At 49.5% G+C, this 15,205-nt stretch overlaps 2 protein-coding genes across 5 annotated transcripts in view; one reads left to right on the plus strand and one right to left on the minus strand.

Moving 5' to 3' along the window:
* The window catches only part of Ece2 (endothelin converting enzyme 2), a 35,519-nt gene that overhangs the window by 14,838 nt on the left and 5,476 nt on the right, over positions 1 to 15,205 (minus strand). Inside the window, exons 2-3 of one of the 4 annotated variants that reach the window (XM_020175850.2) lie at positions 14,509 to 14,792; positions 12,769 to 14,063 (exon numbers count right to left, since the gene is read on the minus strand). In XM_020175850.2, the coding sequence (XP_020031439.1) occupies positions 13,776 to 14,063; positions 14,509 to 14,792 (572 nt within the window). In that variant the 3' untranslated portion in view covers positions 12,769 to 13,775. Of the gene's footprint in view, positions 1 to 150; positions 339 to 12,768; positions 14,064 to 14,508; positions 14,793 to 15,205 lie in introns of those variants that run through there. The other 3 variants (XM_020175843.2, XM_020175848.2, XM_020175849.2) reach the window with 3 other exon arrangements.
* On the plus strand, positions 10,873 to 12,300 carry Camk2n2 (calcium/calmodulin dependent protein kinase II inhibitor 2). The gene is made up of 2 exons (XM_020175851.2): positions 10,873 to 11,264; positions 12,153 to 12,300. Exons 1-2 carry the CDS (start codon positions 11,096 to 11,098, stop codon positions 12,221 to 12,223), a joined length of 240 nt encoding a protein of 79 aa, XP_020031440.1. The 5' UTR covers positions 10,873 to 11,095; the 3' UTR covers positions 12,224 to 12,300.

Raw genomic sequence — 15,205 nt, forward strand, 5'->3', positions numbered from 1 at the left:
CTCTGTCCCTCCCTAACCCCCGTACGAAGCCGCACCTCGGCGAGTCGGAGCCCCTGCCGGACGCCGCCTGATCCCTCGCCGCCGACCCCTCCACGCCTCGTCCCCCCTCCACCCCGATCCTCTCCCTCGGGGCCCAGAGCTCCCACTCACATTGCCACCGCTGCCCAGCTCCTGCAGCGCGACGTTCATGGTGGAGTCGGGCCGGGCGGCGCCTTAGGGCTCCAAGCGGCTGACTTTCCCCAGGGATGCGGCCCCGGCCATCCGCCCGGCCCCGCCACCGCCCGCCATCACAGCCGCCACCGCAGCCCCTCTATCGGCCGCCGCGGCCCCAGGCAGCCGGAGTCCCCCCTCCCCCGCGGCGCCGCGCCCGGGGGTGGGAGCGAGGGGGAGGGGCGGAGCGCGCCTGAGGCTCCCAGCCGGCCGCCCGCGCGCGCGCCCAGACCGCACTCCCCGCGAGAGACGCCGGAGACCCCCTCGCTCTTCATGGTCAGCCACCATCTCAGGGGGACCCTCCTGCAAGTCACTTTCCTTTGATCCAGACCCAATCCCTGCTAATATTCCTTGGCCCAATTCTCCAAATTTCAGGCCCTCTCCAACCCCTTTATAGAAATCATGTCCTCCTCGGGAACATCTTCCCTTAGTAGTAGATCACACAGACCTCAGGCACACAGGAAGGCACACAGCTGATCGCACAGACTACAGACACTCACAGAATGCATGCACACTGCACACTCTCAATGTATATGCAAATACACCCTGAGCCAAAGTCCACTGTCACTGCGTACACACAGCAAGCACACACCAAGTGCTGGGCAGCACACACAGCTTACACTGCTGCCACTCTTACATGTTGCTTCAAGACTGCACTTTTACTCTCCAAGATAATTGCTGTCATCAGATCATCTCATAAAAGGAGGGTTACAGATGGTGACAAATTGGCAGGGAAAAAAACAGCTATGCACAGATATTTAAAGAAAAGACATGCTAACACTTCTAACTTGAGGAAACCAAACGATTTTATTTGGGAGGTTTACAAGGAAAAAAAACTAACACCAAGCAATATTTAACTGAAATGCAATAATGTGACATCCATGCATCTGCCATCTGCCTTCCATATTGTCGTTCCTGAATCAGGCCTGGTGTTGTCATAGTCTGCTACACTGAAGAGTGCCTAGTGTATTTTGCAATAAGAAAAGAGAGAGAGAGAGAGAGAGAGAGAGAGAGATTCATCCTCCCCTCCTATGGCCCCTACCCTCCCAAGGGAGTACAGGAATTTGACCTGAGAAGGCTTGAAGTGGTAGCAAATACATAATCCATTTCATGACTCACACTTCAGTCTCAGACATCTTGCTGCAAATGGCTCTAGCATGGCATATTCTTGAGGCTGAGAAAGGGTGGATATGAATGAATTAGGCTGAAGTGTTAAACTACTTTCTTAGGCATTTTTCTACCTTCAAATTGCATATTTTCAAACAGGAGATAGTATAGGGTCTCTGGGTCCAGACTCAGTTTCTCCATCTGTCAAAATGGAAATAAGTACAGTAGAAAGGGGGTGGTTCTGAGAATGAAATGAAATAGTATTTGTAAAGTGCTTAGAACAGTTCCTGGCACATCAATGGTGGTGGTATGCTATGATTTTATTTTAATTATTATTATCATTCAAACCCTGTAACTAGAAATGAGTATCATAGGGCTACTTGGTAGGCAGAGACAGAAGGATCTCCAATTTTAGGCCAGTCTGGGGAAAGCTAGCCAGACCCTCAAAAAATGCCTGTAATCCTAGCTTCTCAGGAGGCAGAGATTAGGAGGATCATGGTTCAAAGCCAGCCCGAGGCAAATAGTTCACAAGACCTTATCTAGAAAATACTCAGCACAAGAAAAGGGCTGGATGTGAGGCTGCATTCAAGCCCTAGTACCTTCAAAAGGGAGGGGAGGTGCTGGGGGCATGGCTTAAGTGGTAGAGTGCTTGCCCTGCATGCAAAAGGCCCTGGGTTCACTCTTCGGTACAGTAAGGCTGGAGGAGGCCCGTTCTATTTCTCAGATGGTAGAGTGGGCAGATGGGTACTAGGTTAGACAGGGGCTCCCTGAGCAAGGGGTATTCACATCTTACCATACTGGTGTTTGAAGCAGCAAGGCAGCAAGGCAAATCTACTTGGGACAAGTCTCTGGGGTTGTTCATGTTCACTCTGATGACAATATAGCATCACAGCACTTACCTCTTTCCCCTTCCTCTTCAAAACCGGATGGAGAAAACATGGCAGCCAGGTCAGTCCTGTCCCAGGGGAAATTCCACCACGACATGGCCATATGAGTCCAAAGCTACTGCTAAGGACCTCTGGGCAGCCATAATCATTAGAATTAGTCCCATGGCCATGGCAGCGCCACCCTAGAAACAGCAAGCTTATGCCAGCCACTGTTCTAGGTGCTTTACATGTGTGTACTATCTACCCTCTTGGTCCTTGTGATGTGAGGAAAATGAAGTACAGAAAGCCTAAGAGCCACACAGCTACTAAGTGGCAGAGTGGAGATTCAGATCCAGGTATTTGACTCCGTTTTGGAAAGCAGCCTGGTAATCTGAATCAAAAAGAGACTATGCTTCCTCCCAACATTACTTGTAGTCTTTGCCACATTCCTTCTAGAAAGTGTAAGTGAAACATCAGTTTTCAAGGCAGGCAGACTTGGACTCAGATCTGGGCTCCATTCCTTATCAGCTGATATCTTTATGAAGTTACTTGAAAGTGCTGACCCTTCACTTTCCTCACCTATAAAACAATCATCCCTAGCTCAGAATATTAAATACAACCACATGTGAGTCTGGTACCTCATATGCTTATAGCATTCTCAGATGCACAAGGCTTGACCTAAATGGACATTTTCTTTCTTTCTTTTTTCTTTCTCTTTCTTTTTCCTTTCTTCCTTCCTTTCTTTCTTTCTCTTTCTTTCTTTCCTTCCTTCCTTCCTTCCTTCCTTCCTTCCTTCCTTCCTTCCTTCTTTCTTTCTTTCTTTCTTTCCTTTCTCCCTTTCCTTTTCTTTCTCTCTGTCTCCTTCTCTGTCTCTGTCTCTGTCTCTCTGTCTCTCTCTCAGCAGTATGGGATTTCAAACTCAGGGCCTCAGCATTCTACCATTTAAGCCATGCCCCCTTCTATTTATGCCCCCTCTTGGCTGGGATGACAGGTATGAATCCAGTTTTTTGTTTGAGATGGGGTCTCTCAAACTTTTTGTCCAGGCTGGCTTTGATCTGCAGTCCTCTCAATCTTCACCTTCCAAGTAGCTGAAGGTGGATGGCATAAGCCATCATGCCTGGCCAACAATTTATTTTCATGCCTCTTGCATGACCAAAATTATTTGTTAGGCCATAATTATCCTGACTACATATTAATTACCCTACATATTAAGAACTTGGAAGTGGCTCTATTCTGTAATTCTATTTTCTTTTCTTTTTTTTTTTTTTTTTTTTTTTTGGTGCTGGGGCTTGAACTTAGGGCCTTCAATTTGAGCCACTTCACCAGCCCTTTTTGTGATTTTTTTTTTTTTTATATAGGGTCTTGAGAACTGTTTGCCCGGGCTGGCTTTGAACCGTGATCCTCCTGATCTCTGCCTCCTAAGTAGTAGGATTACAGGCGTGAGCCACTGGTGCCTAGTTTATAATTCTAATTTCTTTCTTCTGCTTATTACTTTGATTCTGTTTTCTCTTAATCACCTATATTTTATCTCTTTTCTGTTCTTCTTTTCCTACATAAGTAATAGCTCTGTGTGTGTGTGTGTGTGTGTCTGTCTCTCTCTTTTTTCTTTTTTTTGTGGCACTGGGGTTTGAACTCAGGGCCTCATACTTGCTAGGTTGGCATTCTACTGCTTGAGCCACTCGACAGCCCTTTTTTATGTTGGGTATTTTCTTTTTTTCTTTTTTTGCCTTACTGGGCCTTGAACTCAGGGCCTTCACTATGAGCCACTCCACTAGACCTTTTTTATGATGAGTATTTTCAAGATAGGGTCTCACAAACTATTTGCCCAGGCTGGTTTTGAACCACCATCCTCCGGATCTCTGCCTCCTAAATAGCTAGGATTATGGACATGAGCCACTGGTGTCCAGCTTATGTTGGGTATTTTCAAGATAGGGTCTCTTGAACTATCTGACTTAGCCAAAATGTGATTCTTCTGATCTATGCCTCCTGAGGATTATGGTGTGAGTCACTGGCACCCAGCTACCTCCTCCCTTTTTTTGAGACAGAGTCTCTGTAACCCAGGCTCTATCCTCCTGTCTCAGTCTCCCAAGTGCTGGGATTACAGACATGTACACCATGCCTGGTCTTTTTTTTTTTTTTTTTTTTGCTATTCTTTCCTTAAATTGTGAATTGAGAGGGAATGGACAATTTACTCTTCAATTTGCAAGTACAATATAGTCACGATGATACCCACCAATGTTCAGTATTGACGAAGTAATAAAAAATTTATAAATTTTTAACAATAGGAATAGAAAAGTATTGTGCCAGGAAATAATTATTGTTTGTATCAATTAGTTTTTGTTCCATAACAAACCACTCCAAATTAGGTAGATTAAAATAAGAAACTTTTTTTCCCCATATTCTTTGGGTTGATTGGTGGTTCTTCAGGACAGGGGTCGCTCAGCAGGAGCTGGATATCTCAGATGACCTAAAATGCCCTCGTTTGCATTTTGGACTTCAGCTGGGATGGCTGAATCTCATGTCAAGCCTCTGCTTCATCGTATTTGCTAATATCCCTATTGGGCAAAGAAAGTCACATGGTCAGATTCAGAGACTGGAAATAGACTGTATTACTTTTTTTTTTTTTTTTTTTTGAGATATGATCTTGCTGTATAGCCCAGGCTGGCCTCAAACTTAATATACTTCTGCCTCAGCCTCTAGAGTGCTAGGATTACAGATGTGCACCACCACTCCTGGCTTACTTCTTACCTCTTACTTCTTATCCTCCTTCTTTCTTTTTTAGAGGTTCTGGAGGTTGAACTCAGGGCCTCATTCTTACTAGATAGGTACTCCGCCCCTTGAGCCATGCTGCCGAGCCTTTTTGCTTTTTTTTTTTTTTAAATTTTCTTTTCTTTTCTTTCTTTTTTCAGTACTGGGGTTTGAACTAAGGGCCTACACCTTGAGACATTCCACAAGCCCTTTTTTGTGAAGGGTTTTTTTAAGATAGGGTCTCATAAACTATTTGCCCAGGCTAGCTTCGAACTGTGATCCTCCTGAAATCTGCCTCCTGAGTAGCTAGGATTATAGGCATGAGCCACTGGCACCTGGCCTGGTTATTTTTGACATAGGGTATCACTTTAGGCCCTGACCAGGACCTCAATCCTGCTATTCGTGCCTTCCTGAGTAGCTGGGATAACAGGTGCACACCACTGTGCTCAGCCTTTGGTTGAGATAGAGGTCTCTCAAACTTTTTACTGGATCTGGCCTCAAACCCTGATTTCCTGATCTCTGCCTCCCAAGTAGCTAAGATTATAGGCTTGAGCCACCATGCTCTAGCTAGACTTCCTCCTCCTCCTCCTCCTCCTCCTTCATGGTACTGAGGTTTGGCTTCACACTTGTGAGGCTGGCACTCTACTGCTTGAACCACACCTCCAGTTAAAGACTCTTTTACTTCTTCCCCCCACCCCCACAGTACTGGTGTTTAAACTCAGGACTTCACGCTTGCTAGGCAGGTGCTCTACCACTTGAGGCACTTCTCCAGCCCCAAGACCCTACTTCTTGATTTGGAGGAACTACAAAATATTGTGCCCATTTTTTCCCACATTTGTTTATCACAGCACTATTTATAATTTTAGAAAATAGGGAGGGGGAAATTCAACATCTAAGAGGAAAGGGCTTGTTAAATAAATCAAGCATCCATACAATGGGATACTATGCAAACATTTATACATTATAGAAGAGTTAATGGGAAATCTCCATATAGAGTTAGGTGGGAGAGGAAAGGGTTTACAAAAATCTCATTTTTGTGAGGCAATAAATAAATAAAAGCAAAAAATTTTAATATCAATACATCTAATGATGATGTTATTTTTAAGTTCTTTATGTGTTTCTGTATAATAGCTAACATTTCTATGCACTTTACATATATTAATTTAATCAATAAGATGTATTGTACCCATATCATTTTCACTGTTTTACCAATAAGAAGCCTAAGACACAGGAAGGCTTAGTAACTTGCCCCAAATCGCACAGCCGGTACAAGGCAGAGCTTTGATTTGACCTTAGACTCCAATTTCTTAAGCACTACACTTTTCTTTCAAAGTCAACTGATTTGTTTGAGGCTAGAGAGTGATGTTTAATAAACGGACTACAACATTGTTTCTTTTCTGCTGTGCTAAGGATCAAGCTCAGCCCATTGCCTATGCTAAGAAAGCACTTTACCACTGAGTTACATCCTCTGTCTTTGGTTTTTTGAGATAAAGTATCGTTTTGTAACCCAGGCTATTCTGGAGATCCTCCTGTCTCTTTCTCCACTGCTGGTATTACAAAAATGTATCATCATGCCCAGCAATATATCACTAGTTCTAAACCTCTTTAAAAATAATCATTAAGGCTGGGTACCAGCCTTAATCCTGAGATGGGGAGGATCACAGGTCAAGATCAGCCCGGGGAAATAGTTCACAAGACCCCAGCTCCAAAATAACCAGAGCAAAATACCCTGGAGGTGTGGCTCAAGCGGTAGAGCACCTGCTTGCAAGCACAAAGCCCTGAGTTCAAGCCCCAGTCTCACCTCCCCCCCATCATTAAAACCTTTTTATTGCAAATATAAGTCACTCCAGAAATACATAGAATAAAAGATTAAATTCTTTCTGAATAAATAAGTAATTTATTTAATTCTGCTGCAATCCTATTATCATATCCTTAGAGATAATTATTAGAAGTTTGGTACATATCTTTCTTATATATGCATTTACATACTTGAGCAATAGATGTGTGTGTGTGTGTGTGTGTGTGTGTGTGTGTGTGTAGCTGTGTATACACATGTATGCATTTTTCCACAGCATCTTTTAAATAGAATGAGTCTGGAAATGTGTTACGGTGTAGACTTCTCTTAGAATGGTCAGTGTAGAAGCAAAGGGCCCCCCAGATAGAGTTTAAGAGGAACTTGGTGATAAAAGATGACAGTAGGGCTAGGGACATGGTTGGAGTACTAGAGTGCCTGTATGGCAAGCACAAGGCCTTGAGTTCAAGCCCTGGTACCACAAAATAAAAAAAAATAAAGTAAAAAGACTGCCACCAATATATTTACAAAAGCTTTATTTTCTAGGACTACTATAAAAAGTACCACAAACTGGGTGGCTTAAGATAACAGAAACATATTGATCACAGTTCTGGAGGCTAGAAGTCCAAAATCAAGGTGTTGGCAGGGCCATGTTCCTTCAGAATGCTCTAGTAAAGAATCATTCCATGCCTTCTCCATCCTCTAGAGGCCCCCCAGCAATCCTTGGCTTATGGCTGCATCACTCCTATATGGGCCTCCTTCACGTAGCCTTCCCTGTGCATGTCTGTGTGTGTTCTTCTAATAAAGATAACAGTCATTAGGTTGTTCTCACCTTCAAGATGATCCACTTTCAGTCCATTGAAAGTATATTCCAAAAGCAAAGAAAAAAGAATAAAAAAAAAGTATATTCCAGGGGGGAGAAATGAACCAAGCCTTGTATGCACATATGAATAATAAAAGAAAAATGAAAAAAAAAAAGTATATTCCTTTCCTAATAAACTTTCCTATCACTTTCACTTAATAAAAAAGATAAGAGTGGTTAGATTTGGGACCTACCCTAACCCAGTATGATTTCATCTTAATTTAATCAATTATATCTGTAAATATCCTATTTCTACATACAGTCATAATCTGAGTTTATAGAGTAGTATGAATGGGGTGTGTGTGGAGGGGTTCTCAACCCACTACACAGTTGCAATTAAAAATGACATTTAAAGGCTGGCAGAATGACTCAAATGGTAGAGCACCTGCCTTGCAAGTATGAGGCCTCGAGTTCAAATCCCAGTACTGCCAAAAAAAAGTGCTGTTAATACTCAGTTGCCAAAACATATTTTATTTAGAGCATATGGAGCGAGTACACTAAATTTTGAGGGATTTTCTTTTCTTTTCTTTTTAGACAGTGTCTATGTAGACCAGGCTGCCCTAGAACCTGAGACCTCCCACCTCACCCTCCCAACTGCTAGGATTACGGGATGGTACATGCCATCACGCCCAGCTTGAGGGCCTTTCAACTGAGAAACTCAATGCACCATCACACAACTCCAAACTATATTTCATTTTAGCTGTAAAAATAAAATTTTTTCTCAATGGTAGACAGAACATCAACATTTTTAAGTAGAAGATCAGAATTTAAAGAATTCCTCCCTTTTTACAGCATAACTGATGTTTAATTACATTCGGTATTGCCATGTGTTTACAAATTGCACTTAGGTCTTTTGCTTTAACCATGATCTAGTGTGCATAGAAGAGACAAGAAAAAGATTAAAGAAGGAATTGCCCAAATGAATTCTGAGGTAAATTGTTAATCCTCTTATCTCCCTCTCATTCTGGGGAGAGAAAAAGAGAATTGTTTCAATTCCCCATAAGGTGCTCTCATCTCTTCCTTGGCAACAACTCTCATGGCTCCTTTTTTAGCACTTTAAGTGAGGGGCTGCTCATTGCCTCCTGAGATAACCAGGACTACTTCATCTACAAATTTGTCCTTAATAAGGTGCTTGAGGCATGGCTCAAGTGGTAGAGTGGGTGCAAGGCCCTGTGTTGAAACCCCAATACTACCAAAATAAATAAATAAATGAATAAAATTAGTTTTTTGTTTGTTTGGTTTTTTTTTTTTTTTAGAAAATAAGTAGGGTCTATTATTTCTATGCTTCAGACTACACTGGAAGGATATATTGCTAAGGTTATGTGGGATTTTCTTTATTTCCTAAAAATCATACAGGTAAAATATTTTTTTTAAACTTCAGTTTTAAAAAAGCTTCAGTTCAGGGTCACTCTGAAAGTGGCAGAGTGAGGATTGACTCTTGTGAAGGGGGGGTTCCCTTGACTCTCTCTTTTTTTGGCGGGAGGAGTGTTGAACTCAGGGCTTTGTGCTTGCAAAGTAGGTGTTCTACCACTTGAACCACACTTCCAGCCCAATTTGCTCTGGTTATTTTGGAGATGGAGGTCTCTCCAACTATTTGCCTCAGCTGGCCTCAAATCTCCACCCAAGTAGCTAGGATTACAGGTGTGAGCTACTGGCACCCTGCTAGACTCTCTCTTAGTTGTCCAGAACTCCCCCTTTTTTGTCCTTCTAAGTGTCGGGATCCCTCTCTCTCTGGGCTGGGCCTCCAGGGCCAGCTTGGGTCCTCATTCCAGTGACTAGGACAGAGCAGAGTAGGGCTTGATAGGAATAGACCATAAGATCTGGGGCCTTGCTCTGATTCAAAAGCATCCTCTGAACCTCCTTCCCACCCTACACATCTCCATCCCATTTCCTGAAGGCAGCCACCCTTGCATTTGCCTGCGTGTCTCTGAGTCTAACCCTTGAAGAGAGGTGGTGGAAGAAGGGAACCCAACACTAGTCTCACTAGCTGTGGGATTTGACCGGAATGAGGAGGGAAAGCGCCTCGCCTGGGGTGTGGACAGAACGTATAGGGTGATTATTACCCTTATCAGCGTTGTCGTCACTGTGGACGAACGAGAGACACCCCCTCCCTCCCAAAGCCAGTGATTGCGCCAAAGCCCTTGCGCGCTAACTAGCAGGTGACGCTGTCGCTGACGACCAGCTAGGGCGGGGATGGAGGGTGGCAAGAGGTAAGGGAAAGAGGGAGTGTTCCGGTCCGTGGAGGGTGAGAACTCTCCTGAGAGCCCCCGCAACAAGGGCAGGAGGCGCCCTCTGACCCTCACTCCCTGGGGACGCATACTAGCGCGCGCCGCGTCCTCAGGTGCTCCGGGCTTCCCCGCGTCACCCGTAGCCAGGGTGCCCCCCGCGACGCTGCCATTCATTCCTCCTACACTGCAAGAGCGCGCCTGCCTCCAGGGCTAGGGAAACCGCGGGGCGCGGCGGACGCTCTGGGTTCGTGTTCTGGCGTCAGCAGTGGGTCTGGGGTTTATGGGGGGGGGTCTGCTCTGGTGAGCTGCGATTGTAGCGTTACAAAGACCCCTCCTAGGACTCAGGAGACAAAGACACAAGGACCATAGATCAGGGACGAAAAATGCAGACACATATAGAAAGTCACACAAATGGAGAGACGACGTATAGATACACACACAGAAAGGCAGTGAGACGAACAGACCCTGAGGAACAGCTGGAGATGGGCCGAGCAGCTAGGATACGAGAGCGCGCCAACTGCGAGGGCACCACTCACAGGCCAGAGCTCTTCCCGCGCTCCTGCGGGTTTGCGCCTTCCGCACTCTTCGCGGGAACCCTGCCCTCCTCCGATCGCACTTCTGTCTGTTCTCTCGATTGCCGGCCTAGCGGCCACCTTCGAACTCCAATACAATATGCCACTTTTCGGCCTTCGGCTTCCAGTCCCCCTTGCACTCCTCTCCTAGCCTTGGTGTCGGATCCTCCCCTTTTCCTCTAGGTACCAGGCTCGCTCCCGATCTCCGTCGGGTCACGCCTCTCCCCGCTAGCTCTCGCCCTAGTTGGAGGATATGGTTCCCCCAGACCCACGTGCGGCCCACTCCCAGGCGCTACGCGGGAACCGCCCACTGTTGCTCCTTTCCCTCTCGGGATAGCTGGCCGCCCTCTAGCCCCTCGGCCCCGCCTCTTTCCCCTGGCCGGTGCCCGCCCCGCCTCCACCGCCCCGCCCGCCGTTCTCTGCGGCAGTCGGGCGCTCATCGTCATTCCGCTCTCGCTGCCGCCGCCGCCACCCCCGCCCCCCGCGCACTACCCCCGCCCCCGCCCGGTCCCCGCCGCCGCCGCCTGCCCAGCGGCCCGGGAGGCGGAGGCGCGGGGGAGGAGGCCCCGCTTGGCTCCGCAGTCCCGGATGCTGCATGACTTCATCCTTCCGCCGGCTCCCCTGCTGAGCTAGGGCCGGTCCGGCAGCTAGCCCGCCGCCCGTGCCCCGCCGCAGTCCCGCGCCCGCCCCGCGCTCACTCCGCGCCCGCCATGTCCGAGATCCTACCATACAGCGAGGACAAGATGGGCCGCTTCGGAGCAGATCCCGAGAGCTCCGATCTCTCCTTCAGCTGCCGCCTGCAGGACACCAACTCCTTCTTCGCGGGCAACCAGGCCAAGCGACCCCCCAAGCTGGGCCAGATCGGCCGAGCCAAGCGAGGTACGCGGCCCGGGCCCGGAGTCGCCGCCTGACCCAGAAACCCTCTGCCGGGCGTCCGCCCGCTGTCGTTCCCCGCCAAAGTGGCCACAGCTCTTGCCGCAGACCAGCGCAGCCAGTTGCTCTCCCGCCCGGGATTTTTTTGGGGGGGTGGATACCCCGCTGCAGTGTTGTCCCCTTCTTTCCCTCTCCCGGGAACGCAGTGTCCCGGATTCAATGCCACCTCTGGAAGCAGAACCCGGGCACCTAGGCGAGGGGGAGGGGCCGGTCGGGGTATTTGGGGCTGCCTGGAAGATGGTCGGGGTATTTGAAGCTGCTGGATGATGGGTCGATTCTTGGAATCTAAGGTTCAGTCGGTGGGATGCAACGAACCTTCGAGTTGAAAGGGGCGTCCGACTGGAGGACAGGGAGGCTGGGGATTCGGTGGTCCTGCTTGTTTGCATGGGGAAGGGGATTCTGTTGGTGCCAGGATCGGAAGAGGGATTGTAGCGGCGAGAGGTTCAGATGGGGGAAGAGTTGGACTAGCTGGGTGTTCCATTTGGGCCCCGTTTGAGGAGGGGATTCTGTTGCAGAAGGGGGGTTCTATGAGCAAGAGGTCTCTGATCGGCCCAGATGGAGGAAAGCTCAGGCGGCGGGAGGGTTCGCACTGGGAGGTAGAATACTGGAGCCTTTGGAAGAGGGGCGTTCCATCATAAGGGAAAGGAGAGGAGGCTGTGGAAGCGAGGCTTGGCAGCAGGTCAAGTCCACAGGAGAGTTTGCATGGGGAGGGCACGGTGGTACTGGGTTCGGAGGGGCGTCGTGGGCTCATAGGCTTTAGTTGCGAGGACGCGGGGCCCACTCTCGTCGCCGCTCCCCGAGGCCGCGCGGCTGACGCGCTTTCTCCCTGCGCAGTGGTGATCGAGGATGACCGGATAGACGACGTGCTGAAGGGGATGGGGGAGAAGCCGCCGTCCGGAGTGTAGACGCGCCGGCTCGGGCGGCGGGCTCCGGGCCCAGCCCCGCAGCGGCCAGGAGCGCGGGCCGGCGATGCGACTGCCGGCGCCCCCCGCCCCGGCCCCGGCGCCCGCGGGCGGGGGCTGCAGGGCCGCGCCGCCGCCGGCTCAGTGTCGCTGCCGCCGCTGCCGGCCAATCCGGAGCTGTCCGCTTCAGCACCACAGCGGCGGCGGTAGCGGCGGCGCGCACCTTCCCGGAGCCCGCAGTCGCGCTCATGCACTTTAGAACCTCGGGCCGCAGCCCCACCCCGCACACCGGAACGGACAGAGAGACCCGCGGTCCCCAGCCCCCGGCCCGCCCCCTCCCGCACGGCTCCCCTGCCCCGCCCCCCTCCGGCCAGTCTGGTCTGCAGACCCGGGCGGCTGCGGCGTCGGACTGCGCGCGGCCAGGGATGTTTGGCTGCGTATTTGCATGAGCTTCCCACCCACCTGAGCCCAGCCTTCTGGGCACTTCCTCACCCTCACCCGTGTCTGGCGTGACCCCAGCCTCTTTCTTAAGGGACTTCCTCAGCACATTTGTATTTTTATATCCGATTCTTTGTTTACTGGCTCCGCTCATGATTCATGCCCTCCCCCACAGCCTCCGCCATGCTCTTCTGCGCCTGGCAGATAAGACGGGTGTTGAGGCTGGGGTGGGACAAGCCCCCAACATGATAACCAACCACATGGCAGGTCTGCCTAGACCTGACTCCAGGAGGCTCTCTGGCAGACCCCTCTCTCCCAAGGTATCACCTAAGGGCCCAGATTTCATTTTACCTTGGACCCTAGTCTTATCCCTGGGAACCCAAATGGGGACTGCTCTGCACCTTTGGATGACACCTGTGGACCTGGAGATGTTCCCAACCCAGAGGTGTCCTTTGTAAATGTCCATCCATCCTCACATGTACCAGGAGTGTGTGAATAAACACAGACCTCCCTGTATGTTTGTGTGTGTGGCCGCTGCTTCAGTCTGCTCAGGAGCCAGGCCAAAATCAGGGAGCTGGTTCTTGAAATTTCAGGTGTAAGCTGTTGGTGGGGAAGGGTTACCAAGTAAACACAGGCAGGCTAACCTGGCTGGGGAACATCATTATGTTGTAGCCTCCTTGGGTACACACACAGTCTAAGCAGGACAGATCACCAGTACTGGGGCTAGAACTGGGATCAGAAGCATAAAGCAATCTAGACTCAATGCCTGCAGCTTCCTGTGGATAAATCCAGATTGGATGGGGTCTCCAAAGCTGACTAGTGTGCAAAGGGGTTGTGCTGAGCTTTATCCCAAGGATGGTTCAGATAGCAGAGGAAGAGGTACAGAACCTAGCAGAAATCTGAGGAACCCAAGAAGGAAGCCAGAGACCTGGAATCTGGGGACTTAATCTGAACCCAAGCTGTATTGGGTTTGATCCTACCAGCTCTATCTTATGCAGGAGGCCTCAGATATTAGAGCATCTTGGAACCAATCCCCAGTCCTGAGCCAGGAATTCCAGCATCCTAAGGAGCCCAGGGCAGAATGTCAGGGAAGGCTGGGGGGACCACACTTTTGGTCTCACAGCTGAATGGCACTGAGGAAATCTTCATGATCTGAGTCCTGGAGGAAGCAGGGTGAAGTGGGAGGACTGGGGGATGAGAGGATCTGGGTCCCCAGAGCCAGCTGGGTCATACTGAGCTTCCCGCCCTTGTGCATGAGGTAGAGGTGGAAGTGGAAACCGCTGCCGTAGGTTGCATGCCTCAAAGACCAGCCATAGCGGGCTTGGGCATAGTGTCTGGTCCGAAAGTGGGGGCCTGCAGAGGTCATGGAGATGAACCGGCCTCCAGGGACCAGCACCCGGCTCACCTGCAAGGCAGACAGAAGCCATCAGCAATGAATCATCTCCAGATTCTCAAAGGTCAGTGCTGCCCCAGATGCTACTCCTTAACCTCTAGTCAAACCTCAGGCTTTCCACAACAAAGAGTAAGCCCCCTCCTCTGCCCTGGGCTGTCCCATGGGATTACAGTCACATTCTAGACAGGAAGGAGCGTGGGAGTACTCACCTTGCCAGGCTGTCACCTGTCTGGAACCTGGCTGCTATCTCATCCTGTGGCAACTCAAGTAGCCAAACATCGGCTTTTGTGGGCCTGGCCTCTACAGCCCCCTCTAATCTTGACCCCGTTTAATTCTCCCCTTCTTCAGAGAACCATACTTCTGAGAGTGACCCATCACCTGCTCCAAACCAGACCTCCTGGCTACTCAGGTCTTTCAGTCTTCAGCCCTTCATCCCTACCCCTTGTGGCTCCCTCACCTCACTCAGCACCTGGTCCACAGTGTGAACACCTTCAGAAGATACAGTCCAGGGATCTCGCTCCCCAGCTAGCAGGGCATCCAGTGTGCCCTTCTCAAGCACCACATCAAAGGAGCCACTGGGGAAGCCCAGTGCCCGTGCATCCATGGTCTCCCAGCGTAGTGTGGGTATGTGAGCATAGCGCATCTGCATGGCAGCCACCACTACTGATGAGTAATCCACACTGGTCACGTTAGGGAAGCCTCCAAGAAACAGCTCATAGCTCAGGGCACTGTTTCCGCAACCTAGCATGGGGTGGGATGGGTGACAAAAGGGTTAGGTTAGCTTTGGTTTTCACCTCCCCATGATTATTAATCCACTCTTATTTATTTATTTATTGGTGGTACCGGGGTTTAAACTTAGGGCCTCAAACTTGCTAGGCAGGTGCTCTACCACTTGAACCATACCCCCAGGCCTTTTTGCTTTCATTATTTTTGGGATAGGATACCTCAGTTTTGCCCTGGCCAGCCTGGACCACAATCCTACTTATGCTTCTCATGTAGCTGGATGACAGGCATGCCACCACACCCAGCTATTGGTTGAGATGGGTGTCTCCTGAACTTTTTGCCTGGACTGGCTTTGAACCAACCTTGATCCTCCTGATCTCTACCTCTCAAATAGCTACGATTATAGGTGTAAACCACTGTGCCTGGCCTAT

The sequence above is a fragment of the Castor canadensis genome, chromosome 5 (assembly GCF_047511655.1).
Source record: "Castor canadensis chromosome 5, mCasCan1.hap1v2, whole genome shotgun sequence".
Lineage (NCBI taxonomy): Eukaryota > Metazoa > Chordata > Mammalia > Rodentia > Castoridae > Castor > Castor canadensis.

Bases quoted from the DNA above. Each gene is read 5' to 3' on its own strand.
- Camk2n2 (XM_020175851.2), top strand. From the start codon at position 11,096: ATGTCCGAGATCCTACCATACAGCGAGGACAAGATGGGCCGCTTCGGA. The intron at 11,265-12,152 runs GTACGCGGCCCG...CTCCCTGCGCAG, and splicing joins GATCGGCCGAGCCAAGCGAG to TGGTGATCGAGGATGACCGG.